At 37.4% G+C, this 13,264-nt stretch overlaps 1 protein-coding gene across 1 annotated transcript; it reads left to right on the plus strand.

The window, feature by feature from the left end:
- The first annotated feature begins 1,100 nt into the window (after nt 1–1,100).
- Nucleotides 1,101–11,032, plus strand: LOC107695122 (nuclear autoantigen Sp-100-like). Its single transcript, XM_016494928.1, has 10 exons — nt 1,101–1,201; nt 2,098–2,272; nt 2,464–2,682; nt 2,843–2,947; nt 8,689–8,840; nt 8,942–8,989; nt 9,215–9,377; nt 9,651–9,697; nt 10,082–10,163; nt 10,451–11,032. Exons 2-10 carry the CDS (start codon nt 2,101–2,103, stop codon nt 10,825–10,827), a joined length of 1,365 nt encoding a protein of 454 aa, XP_016350414.1. The 5' UTR covers nt 1,101–1,201; nt 2,098–2,100; the 3' UTR covers nt 10,828–11,032.
- Nucleotides 11,033–13,264: the final 2,232 nt, after the last annotated feature.

Below are 13,264 nucleotides of genomic sequence, written 5' to 3' on the forward strand. Positions count from 1 at the left end.
GCTGTCATCAAGCAGCTCGTCCTCACTTCCCCCAAATTAGATCAGGTCGCTCGCACCAGCAGAGGGACGCTGATCAGACTGGGAGAAAAGGACGGGGGAATACTCTCTTTGGGGAGAGAGCGAGGCACGGGGAACTGGGCCGACGTGGGCTCGCTCGCAGCTGGTCGCTCGACCCCTCTGCCCCGCTGTTTTTTCCTTACAGGTCTCTGGGAGGAAGAAAACGGGAGGGCGTGAGGGGCGGAGTCGCTCTCTGAAAAGAAAGCAATACGTGAGCGGAGAGAGGCGAGACTGAAGCTCTAGCAGTGGGAACAAATAGCTCCCATGAGTGCAGCTTCCGCATGGGATTTCCCCAAGCAGGAAACGCACTCCGTGTGGCCGTCATCGGCATGCAGGGGAGACCCGCACGAACCGCAGTAACGGCGTGGTATTTGCAACAACGCCAATTTGCTCTTTTAGAAGCTCTTTTAATATCGCCGGATGGCGGCAGGGGAAACGGACCGGAACTGCTGCGCCGCTGGAGCGGCGGAGAAGCAGGTCAGACGTGCTGAGAGGTCCCGATTCCAGCCGCGAAGGCGTGTCAATCGGATTCGGACTAGCTTGAGGACGTAGAGTCATCGCTGAAGCAGAAGAAATCTGAGAATCCTGTGGCGAACGCCCGCTTATATAGCCAGATGCCCTGCCCATTCTGGCGGGATTTGGCTGGCTTTGGCGGGCTTCGTCGCCATAGGCTCGTGCAGCTCCTCTGCCTAGCCATTGGTTCTTTTTTAATGCACTGCATGAACCAATGGTCGTGCAGTTTCACTGCGTTAATGAAAAGGCTTCAGTTCAGGAGAAAAAGGCTTTTTTCCCATATGCGGCTAGCAGACACAATACGAGTGTAGTATAGAAAGGGAACTAATTCATACAGGTTTGAAACAACTCGAGGGTGAGTAAATGATAACAGACTTTTATTTTTGGGTGAACTATCCTGACTCTTTTACTGGGGCACAATGCATAAATAGAAAAAAAGCATGTAATGAAACTTTAGTGTGTTTGAATTATTTAAAACATGAAGGATGATTCAAATACCAGCTGAAGCGAAAATATCCCGCGCATCCTTTTCAGTCATGCACGCCCCCTTCTCGTGCTTTTCCGCCCACTTTCTCTCTTCTTGCAGTCGGACGATAATTCAGAATACACCGTTGTATCCGAAGAGTTTGAGGTAACTACCAAGCTAATGCTTATTGCTGTTAACGAGTAGTATTTGAATTGGTTTATTTCAAGACAACCTGTTTTCCAGTGACGCTGACTGGCGATTTCTGTTATCTTGTTACTTCTAAAAGAGTGCTTGAGATTTTTTTTAAAATAGTATTGTTTGAAGCTTGTAGTGCTGTTTTTGAAACAAAATGCAACTACAGAAGCGCCCTGAGAGGACAAATATCTAGGCTACCTACATTACGTGAATGTTTCGAATCTTTTTTCCATTGTTCCACTGCATTTCTGTTGTTTTTCTATTATGTAAACACGTGCTACAGGAACGCCGACGCGTCGTCGTTTGCAGCGTCAAAACGCTGCGCTCAAGTTAAAAGTTGTTACATTTTTTAAAACGGGCCTGGAGAACCTCCAAGGGTGCATCAAAGGCCTGAAAATGGACTAATGTTTTTTTTCTATAAAAACCAGAGTTCTCATGGTCTTAGAAATTCTGCATATATATACTAAAAGTGTAAATCACAAAATTACTGGATAAGAGTGGAAACCCTGAAGAACATTTTGTTGTTACAACCTATGAAATCCCATTTTAATTATTTTAACTGTATTTTAACTGTAAATTGTTTTAATCTATGCATAGTCCTAGTTTATTTATTTATTTAAATGTTTAAGTCAGTGAATGTTTATGAAAGGCATCTGTGTATAAGCAATTTAATAGAAGATCTGCATGAATTTATCTGAACTGTATACATTCAAATTAATGAATGATATGTATTTTGTTTTCATATGTGTAATCCATTTAGGCTCACTCTCACATATTCACAGTTCAAGTGATTATATTTGCAACATTAGACGTTTACAATACAAAGAGCACAAAAAATCATTGAATAAATGCTTATTGTGCCATAGGAGATGGATGGAGAATTATTTACAGATTCAGAGCAGGATTGGGCCAGTGCATCTGAATCTGACTGGATGAACGAGACGGGAAAAGGGAAAGGAAAACAAGGGGGGAAAAGAAAGATGAATCAACAAAACAGTAGCAAGAAGAAAATAGCCAGAAGTAAAAACTCTAGGCTTCCAGGTAAGCATAAAACGATACCTAGAATAAATATTTTTAACTTTGATTCTTGAAACAGTCGGTGATCTAGATTGTTCATGTTTTTAATAAGATTCTAAAACCACGTCAAGACAGTTGGCAGCATTGACACCATTTGTGAAGTAAGCTGAGGTTCATTAGCAGATCCAATATTACATAACATTTGCCCCTCATAGACCTGAAGAAGATGAATGCTGAATCAGTTATGAAGCAGACTAAGCCAGAATGTGAACTGAAGGAAAACTGCTCAGAAACCGATTTTAATGAAGATGGCAGAAGGAGAATGAAAGAAAAAACGAAAAAGCAAAGATGCTTCAAGCAGAGTAACAACAAGAGGCCATTTTCCCACCAAATATCCAGTGTAAACAGGCAGAACAAGAATAAAAATGACACGGGTAACTAATGCTTTAATGCTTTAGTTTTTTTTCTTCCCAATAATGTCAAACATCTCCTAGATATTTTTGTTGTTGTTGTTTTAATCTGAAGAGTAATTTTATACTGTTTTTGTATGATTGTACCATGAGAAAATATTCTTCTATATGTTTTTTTTTTTAGAGGTAGACGTAACAGATGTCTTTCAGGAAGTCAGAAATAAGAAACAGCTGGCTGTTCGTTGTGGAAAAATGGCAGGTTGTCTGTACAGAATAAAATATGACAATGGTAAGTTTTGGGAGGACAAAAATAATTATTAATTGTATTTATTTTTCACATTGTGAGACAGAAATTAAATTGCAGATTGAAATGAGATTTAACTAATGTAGAGTCACTTAATAAATAAATACACACACACACACACACACTACATGTACAAAAGTATTGGGACACTTCACCATTACACTTTGACTTTAATTACATTATTAGTTAGTTGGTCCCCCCTTTGCAGTTATAACAGCTTCAGCTATATCAGAACAACTTTACTGGGAAGGATTTCCACAAGATTTTGTAGTTTTTCTGTGGGAATTTTTGCCCATCCAGTGGAGCTATTGTTAGGTCATTTCATTTCATTTATTTTATTTAATCAGGGACAATGAACATTAATAGTACACAAAATATGTAAAATGTGCCAGATTTAGCCAACACTGGCTAATTTTTATCCGTAGTCCCTTTTGGCAGGTTGATGTTAAGGACAGGAAGAAAATATAAACAAAGAATATTAATACACCAAATTAAGAACAAGGAGAAAATATGAAAACAGGAGGAAAAAATAAACTAAGCCTTATAACTAATAAACTAAGCCTACCATACCATATCCATAAATCACTATAAATGATCACAATTTTGATGGGTCAATAACCATATTTTCAGCTTTTTCGAGAAACCAAAGTGTCCTGTTAAATGTTTTAATTCTTTCAGCTCTACTGGGAGTCTATTCCACTCATGTGTTCCTCTGAAAGCAAAAGATAATTGATCAAAGGTAGTTCTTCTTAATGGCACGTTACAATCACCTCTAATACCGGCATGTCTATACCGTCCTGTTATCTGATCTATGTAATTCTTAAAAACAGGTGGAGCAAAACCATTTAAGATCTTAAAAATAAGTACCAAATCAGCAAATTTAATCAAATGTTCCCAACTTAAAATAGAAAACTTAGTTAATATCCTACAATGGTGAAAACCATTGTTTTTTTATCCAAGACCTTAAGAGTTCGTTTGTAAATAATTTTAACTGGTTTAAGAAAAGACCTACATGTTTGAGTCCAGGTAGTCATACAATATGAGGAATAATCATTGAATTCATGAATTGAACTGCTGCTTCGTTGATCAAACTATTTCTGATAAATCTGAAATTCGCTAAATTAAATTTCACTATATTTACCACTTTCTTCACGTTTTTTAAAAGAAAGTTGAGAATCTAATAATAATACTAAATATTTAAATTCATGTACTACCTCAAGTTTTTGTTCCTGGACAAATACATCTGCTTTCACATCATAGTCTGGCCTTTTAGTAAAAAAACATACAAACAGTTTTTCTGACATTAAGATGTAAACGTGAGTTGATAAGCCATTGTGCAACTTGATTCATAGTGTCAGTCAATTTCTGTGCAACCTGTTGTTGACTTTTTGCATGTACATACAACACAACATCATCCGCATACATTTGACAAATAACATCTGGACATCATTTAACATACATTTACATACATACTAAACAATTATGGGCCTAAAATAGAACCTTGTGCAACTCCAAGTAATCTGATGTCGCTTTAATAACCCGTACACATTGTTTTCTATTTTCTAAATAAGATTTAAACCACATAATGGCCTCAGTTGAAAAATTAAAATTGAATAACCGAGAAAGTAAAATCTCATGATTTACAGTTTCAAAAGCTTTCTTAAAACCCAGGAATACAGCACTAACTACACCTCCTTTATCCATCAAAGATTTAATATTTTCCAACATAAAACAATTTGCCGTTTCTGTAGAATATTTTTTTCTAAAACCGAATTGCATAGGGTGAAGGGAAAAGGCACTATTATTAAGATATGTGATTATTTGCTCCGCTACCGATTTTTCAGTGACTTTCGACATTACAGGGAGAATACTTATTGGTCTATATTTACTCATTTCTGTATAACTTCCATATTTATGAACAGGGGTAATTACTCCAAATTTCCATCCAGAGGGGAAAATTCCTTGTTATCGATAAATTAATAATCTGAGTTAGAGGTCCGGTAAATTAATTACTAAAATTAGTCTGGAGTTTTTTTTTTTTTTAAATATTATCCAATCCATATTTATCTTTAGCTGTTGAATTTTTAAGTGAACTAATTATTCTATCAACTTCTCTATTTGTCACCTGTTTAAGAGTAAACTTGGACAAGACACAATCCATCAATGCAATACATGGAATATCCGGACAATTAGACTTAGAACAATTATTACATCTACAAAATAATTATTAAAAGTATTTGCTATCATAGCATGATCGCTAATTCGTTTTCCTTCTAACTCTAGTTCTATATTTCTCACTGATTTTTTTATATTTTCCTGTTAAATTTCTCAGATTTTCCCATATCAATTTAGTATTTCCTTTTCCCTGCTCTATTATAGAAATATAAAAATTTGCTTTTGCTTTTCTAATTTCGTTTATTACTCTATTTCTTAATTTATAAAAATTTCGCTTCTCACATTCCATCTTAGATTTTAGAAACTGTTTCAATGCGTTATCTCTTTGTTTCACAAGTGACCCGATATTTTTATTTAACCAAGGTAAGCAATTTTTCTTCCTTGGTCTACTTTTAACTTGTCTCATAAAACTATTCACAGTAGTTTGAATAACATCCATTAGAACATTTGTATCCCTTTCAACACAATTTTGAGAAAAAAATGTTCTTCCCACTTTATATTTTCTAATGCCCTTTTTAAATGATTCAAATCACTTTTTGGTATTCTAAAATTCCATGTTTTTCTATTTATAGTCTGATGGCTAAACCTCTTCTTTGTCAGTTTTCTTACTACCAAAGTTAAATTATGATCTGACAATCCTGTTATCATATTAAAAGTCTTAAGTATGTGATCAGGTTTATTTGTAAAAATTAAATCAGTTTGTGTTTCAGACGATCTAGTTATTCTTGTGGGTCCTTTTACAAGCTGCTTCAGATCAAAGTTACTAGTTATATCTTTCAATTTCTTCCTTCCAGTTTTATCTAACCAATTTACATTTAAGTCTCCAAGTAGAATAACTTCTTTGGTAAAATCACATAATTTAAGCTTATATAATTTATCATAAAATGAATTTTTTGCCGAAGGTGGCCGATAAACTGCTATCATTATAAAAGACATTTGTGGTGAAAGAGAAACATCTAAAACTGTACATTCAATATCAAAGTTATAAGCTAACTGTAGTTCAGTACACCGAATACTATCCTTAATATAAAACATAATACCCCCACCTCTACCCACCAACCTATCCCTTCTAAAAAATTATAACCAGGAATGCACAACATTGCTGATGGTGAAGTAGCACTCAACCATGATTCAGTCAGAAAAAAAAAATCCAAATTTGAATTTGTGACAAGATGTTTCATGTTTTCGTGAATATTTAAATGACCACCCAACAATCCTTTTGGTTTGGCATCAATGTCCCACAGAATCCTTGCATGATTTACAGTTTTAAGAAGTTTCACTTGTCTCTGTTTGATAATTGCCGGATTTACTCTGTACTTAAATCTCACCTCTGAGCTCATTTGATTCAAAATTTGCGAAGAGGACACAATCAGCACTTTTTCCGATGGTAAAGCGTCTACATTACTCAAGTCTGTCCTTAAAGGCTGTATAGAACCCTGGTTGCTCTGCATCACCATATCGAAGCACTCGCCCGATGAGACACACCATCAACTAGACCCTGAGCTACAGGAACAGTCGAGCCAGCTGCCTCCAAACCAATCCCCGGACGCAACACACTGGCCAAGCACCCACCCTCCATCCGATGAGGCACATCACCAGCAACATGCGCCATGAGGCCGTCCAAATCGACGATCATCGGCCCGGGATCCAGATGTATACAGTCAAATTTTCTCTGCGTCACACCCACGAAACACTCGCCTTTTATTTGGTGAGATATACCGTCAGGAGCACGCGGCACAGGGATGCCCAAATCGGCCATCGTCGGCCCGGGACTCAAATGCACAAAATCCTGATTACTCTGCAACTCTCCAGCGAGGTAATCACCCTTCACTTGTTGAGGTGCACCATCCGTAGTAAGTGCCACCGGTGCATTCAAATGAGGTATAGTCGGTCCTGGATTTAGATGTACATCTCCCGAGAGTAGTAACAGAGTCAACAGGATATATCCAAACACACTCCATCTTTCTTCAATCTGTTTGATGTTCTTTCCTTGTCGTTTTATTCACAGTTTTTGGCAATTTGCCCCTTCATGCACGAGTATATTCTTATAAATTATAAGATGTATAATCTGTCTTTAGTATGGCGTTGATGTGATCAGTCTCTTCCTCCACATGGACGGCTCTGATGTATCATGACACGGCCGCGTCGGGATTATCAGTAGTGCGGCAACATAGATTACTGTAACCATCCACTGAGACTTTAACATACAGTATATTGTTTATAACTATTTTGATATTCTGTGCTATTTAGCTGATAGTACTTCGAATTCAAGTACTACCCTCTGCCATCTTGGATCTTCTTCATCAGGCACTGATGTTGGACAAGAAGGCCTGGCCTCACAATCTCCGTTACAGTTCATCCCAAAGGTGGGGTTGAGGTCAGGGCTACATATGTGCAGGCCATTCAAGTTCTTCCACACCAAACTCATCCATGTCTTTATGGACCTTGCTTTGTGCACTTCGGCACAGTCAAGCCTGGTTTATACTCGCACGAGGGCAAAGGTGTGCATGGCCAAAATGATGTCATCGTGGAGTGGGTGGCTGTGCGCGTTGAGTGAGTGAGGCCCCATTTCACGTGGCGGTGTGCATGGTATTTTTTGTAACTTTGCTCATGGCTCCTCTTCTGAAGATGCACAGCTTCAGGGCGACTCTAACCAAATAGGCACATCTTCACTGGCATCTTTATGAATCGGAAGAAACATGAAGTGGAACAGAAACGGGGAAAAGAAAAGAGCCTACCTCAAACTCCCACTAAGTTGGAAGCATAGCATTGTGCAAAATGTTTTGGTACAGTATGCTGAAGCATTAAGTTTCCCTTCACTGGAAATAAGGGGTCTAGGCTAAATGCTGGAAAACAGCCCCATGTTTATGCACAACGCTCCTCAGCACATTATCCCTCTCCTACTGAACTTGCAGTTGGGCAAGTTATCCACTAAACCCAGACTCACTCATCAGACTGCCAAACAGAGAAGTGTGATTCCTCACTCCGCAGAACAGGTTTCCTCTGCTCCAGAGTCCAGTGGTGGTGTGCTTTACACCACTCTATCCAACTCTTAGCATTGTACTTGATGATGTGAGGCTTGCATGCAGCTGCTCACCTATGCAAATCCATTCCATAAGCTCCTGCCACAGTTTTTCTGCTGATATTAATACCAGTGGAAGTTTGGAACTCTTCAGTTATGGAATCAACAGAGCGTTGGCGACTTGTATACACCATGATCCTCAGCACTTGACAGCCCCGCTCTGTGACTTTAGATGGTCTTTGCTTCGTGCTGCTGCTCCTAAATACTTCACTTACAGTTGCCAGTGGAATATCTAGCAGGGATACAATTTCACAAACTGGCTTATTGCAAAGGTGGCATCCTATCACAGTACCACACTTGAATGCACTGAGCTTTTAAGAACCACCCATTTTTTTCACAGATGTTTTTAAATGCATGGCTAAGTGCCAAAGTGTCTCGTTCCCTCTGTCCGTTTTAATAAACCAGAATTTATTATTTAAAATATGTGCACTCCATTTATATGTTCTGTATAATGTTTCTCTGTCTTCAGGAGAGAAGTGTATTTCATGTAAAGGGAAATGGTTTACGCCCAGACAGTTTGAGGAGTTTGGAGGAAAAGGGCATCACAAGAAGTGGAAGGGTAGCATCTATTACAAGCCATCAAATGGTCGTCAACAAGTTAAATTACTGAAACTCATACAAGTATGTATTCAGCTAGTGTGAAATCTGAGTTTATTTGACATTTTTTTTATAAGCATATGTGAACTTCATCTTATTTAAATGAACTTTCCTTTTTCTCCTAGAATGGGTGCCTTTCAGAGTTTGGACAACTGAGGGAGTCAGTTAGACAGGTATTTAGTATATATAGTACCAATGCACAAGTTATAAGCCCATGGGCCATAAAACATACATGATATTCATATGTTGTAGTTCAGCCTCACAACAATGATTGTATTCTGTGGGTTATGAATCAACTTTAATATTTTTTACTTAGTTTTACTTTTGAAAATGATCCATTAAGTTACTAATATCATGCTGAGATGTTTTAAAATCACTACCACTGTATTTTACCATAGGTGACACAGACAGAGAGAGATGGTGCAAACTCAGTGCAAAATGTAACAAGAAGGAGTGAATTAATTAACTCCTTAAAAGGTTTTCCAGAGTCCTGGAAAAGACTGTTTTCCAAGACTCTGGAAATACCTGTGTGTGGAATTGAAGAGAAAACAATCCAGCCGGGTGAGTTTGAATCAACATTTTAATTTCAGATTTATTAGTTAGTGATAATTAAAACTCTGTCTCACTATCACACCATCTATAGTGTTTATTACCTGTTCTTCAGTTTTCTGATCCCCACCATACTTCCATGAGGTTGTTTTGCACATATTAAGCCAGGTTGCTGAGTATAGATTGCCAAAGTGCTTTATCTCTCATTGTTAGTGTTTCTGTTTTTTTATGTGGTCGTCTACAATGACCCTAAAAAGGTTTATGGTTGTTTTCTACCACATACAGACAGTTCTTCAGATGAGTCTGTATCTGTTGCTGAGAGAGTCAAAATGGTGAGATGTTTATTTATTGATCAATTGTAAATTATTAGTTTAATTATTACTGCATGTGTATTATCCTATTGTGGAGAGTTGAGTTTAGCGTATGATGTATCACAATATATTTTTAAGGGATATAAATGGAAATATATAAATTTATATTATTATTATTATTATTATTATTGACAAGATGTCATAACTCACATGACAAATTCTGCTCACATTCTGAGGGAGTCGTTATATAAAAATAATTAAATATATAAAATTAATCCAAATAACTAACGTTATCTTTCACTTTCTCCCTCAGTTACTGAAATGTACCCAATTACTGTGCCCAAATATCCTTCATTAACAAATTAAGCATTTCTTTAATCTTATCCTTTTTTTTTTTTGGCACAGAACAGGAGAGAATCTGTGATTTTAGCTGAAACTGTCAATAAAAAGATGACAGAACCGGTAGAATCTACTGCCAGTGCTAGAGGTTAGTGTGCTCTTTTATTTTCTGTCATGTTATTTCTCTTATTTTGAACTTTATGGGTTTGCCATACCATATTTTTATTAGACTATCTTTGGTCACTTTCATATCTCTTGTTTTTGCTTCTCATTAGAGTAAGAATATTTATAGTTGAACAGTAACCTCTGAGCAACCTTTGAAAACTCTTACCAGTGTCTATTACTGAGTGGTACTAATATTTCTTTATTTCCTTTGGGTTTTAAAATTTTAGACTTTGTCTAATCTCTTATCTCTTTGTCCTTCCCCAAACTAAGATTCATCTGCACCTCCCACTGATGCTACAGAACCTGCAGTATCTCCTGTCGTAGAGGAGGCCAGTCAGACCACAGATGAAGCAGCAGCAGCAGCTCAGCTGAACTTCAGTGATTCACCTGCTGAATGGCAGAACCCTGTTGCTTCTGAAGAGACTGAGAAGACAGGCCAGATGCAGCTATTTGAATTTCTGGCAAACCAGTTTAATACCATCAACAACACCCTAAAATCAATTGATTTGTCTTTGAAGAAGCTGATAGAAAAACAGTCACAAAACACACTGCCTCAATACATCAGTCTAACTCCTGCTGTTATTGAAAATCCCCAGATTCACTCCTCAGTCAAGGAGGAGCAAATCACGGAAGTTTTAAATCACTGAAGTAGACTAAACTTTGACACTGAACAAATTAGGGGTAATACTGAGAATGCAGAACTGTGATCTGAGAGGTTATGATTAAAAATATATATCTTTACTAGATAATTATTACACAAGTTTGGTTTTAATGTGCAATAGCCAAGAAAATTAACATCTTTTGGTAAAATCGTTTGCTGTTTTTTTGTTTGCCACATATTTAAAATGTGAAAATCTCAATTTTATTTAATTTCGATTTTTTTTTGTCACATTGTCCAGAAACAAAACAGCATTGAGGTTTCAATCCACTTCATGCAGTTAAAATAATTTATCAAATATAACAGCGTCACCATAAAACCATTAAATATTTACAGTAAACTATAAAAATATTCCCATTTTGTCTCTGGGTCAGGTTATTAACTGGCAAATGTACCTATAATCACTTTTGATCACTCATAATCAGCTTTATTAATTAGATCTCATTACAATGTCTAAAAGATGATAATATCCTGAGACCCTACATAGAATAAGTGGTATGGAGGATGAATGGATGGATGGATAGGATATTTCTTATTTGAGAATTGCTGTACAACTACTATCTTTTCATTGCAGCAGGCATTGTTTTTGTCAATATGGGATGCAGGTGGCAGTGTTGTGCAGAACCTCTGCTTTTCTGTTATTCTTTATAGACCTTTCACTGTCAGTGTTCAGGTACCTTAAAAGTAAGATGTGTCATTTCTGTGATTGCAAAAATAAAATAGTTTTAAACAGTCCGACCACACTTTCTGATATGCTCTGACAAACAGGTAGCCCGTCTAAACATACGCCATTGGATTATACATACCTTCTGTTTTAAAGGGGTCATATGATGTTGCTAAAAAGAACATTATTTTGTGTATTTGGTGTAATTAAATGCGTTTATGCGGTTTAAGGTTCAAAAAACATTATTTTCCACATACTGTACATTATTGTTTCTCCTCTATGCCCCGCCTTTTTGAAACGCGTCGATTTTTACAAAGCTCATCGGTCTGAAAAAGTGAGGTGTGCTCTGATTGGCCAGCTATCCAGTGCGTTGTGATTGGCCGAATTCCTCAAGCGTGTGACGGAAATGTTACGCCCCTTACCATATTGTGATGCCTGCGGCAACCACATGTGACGACCCCGGGCTGGACTCCGCTTCGTCCACATTCACGTAGTGAAAGCCGATCCAGCGATCGACAGCGCGAAGTTGTTATATTTCCTCAGCGACCAGCACGGATCAGCTCTAGGCATGACGAAGCAGATATCGTCCTCTTTTGGGCCACCAAACAAAGTAGTTTCGCTTTCACAACGAAACACACAGCGCCTTCACGACATGGCGGCGGCGGCAACAATAGGAAAAATTGAAATCGCATCATATGACCCCTTTAAAAAAAACAATACAGAGCCAGATATTTACACTGTTTTGGAAATTGCCCTAAAATGGGTTATTTATAGCTAGTTGTCTTTACATATTATGTTTCAAGTCATTTTAAATAGTAAAGAAGTAGAAGGTTTGCATCTTTTACATGTTGTCAATCGGCCTGCAAGTGCAATTGGAGAAACTAGCCCTCATGTGTGAACTTAATTTTACTCTTCCTCATCAGATTTACATCAACTTATTTGTATAACAGTATTTATCCAATAGTAGGAATGTACCATACTAAGTAGCTAAGTAAAATATCTTGTGGAGAAGTGCTGGTTTAAAAGGGTGGCGTGACATAATTTGTGTTTGTATTAAGTGAATCAAACCACATTTAATTTACTTAACAATATGGTTTTAATTCATTCTCTTTGTCCTTCTCCAAACAAAAGTTGCACTACAGTTTGTGCTTGCAAAGATAATTTGACTGTATATGTTTATTTTTTTTAAATTATGTAATTTTGCTTCCATATTGTAAAGTACAGTAAGATATCACGTGTTTTTGTTTTAGAAATATATTGTATCATAAAATACGCCCCGTTGCAAAAACGTTTTAATGCAGATCAGAATGAATATATTAGAATAAAATAAACATGACCTTATTATAATAGTGTAAATGTATTATGTGCAAATATCTGTCATTCCCACTGAAGTCTCGTCAGTAGGTCACGCATGCGCGCGCTGATAGCTCCGAAGTAACCCTGGAACAGAAGCTGCTCCGGAGCAGGTTATGTTCAGAGAAATGCTATGGCTACTTAAATACCCTAAAAGTGATGCTTTTGGAACTGAAAACTGAGTTCATCCGCTCACTTACCTTAAACATAAGCAGCCAGGTATGTCAGATTACCTGCTTTATGTTAAATATATATTGTGTGTGTGTGTAGCTGACCAGACTGTGTGTGTGTGTGTGTGTGTGTGTGTGTGTGTGTGTGTGTGTGTGTGCGTGTGTGTGTACTTGTCTTTTCCAGTGGGGAACCGTCAGGGCCCTCTAGGCCCTCAGAGAGGCCCTAACTTATCGTAAAA

The sequence above is a fragment of the Sinocyclocheilus anshuiensis genome, unplaced genomic scaffold (genome assembly GCF_001515605.1).
Source record: "Sinocyclocheilus anshuiensis isolate Anshui unplaced genomic scaffold, SAMN03320099.WGS_v1.1 scaffold434, whole genome shotgun sequence".
NCBI lineage: Eukaryota > Metazoa > Chordata > Actinopteri > Cypriniformes > Cyprinidae > Sinocyclocheilus > Sinocyclocheilus anshuiensis.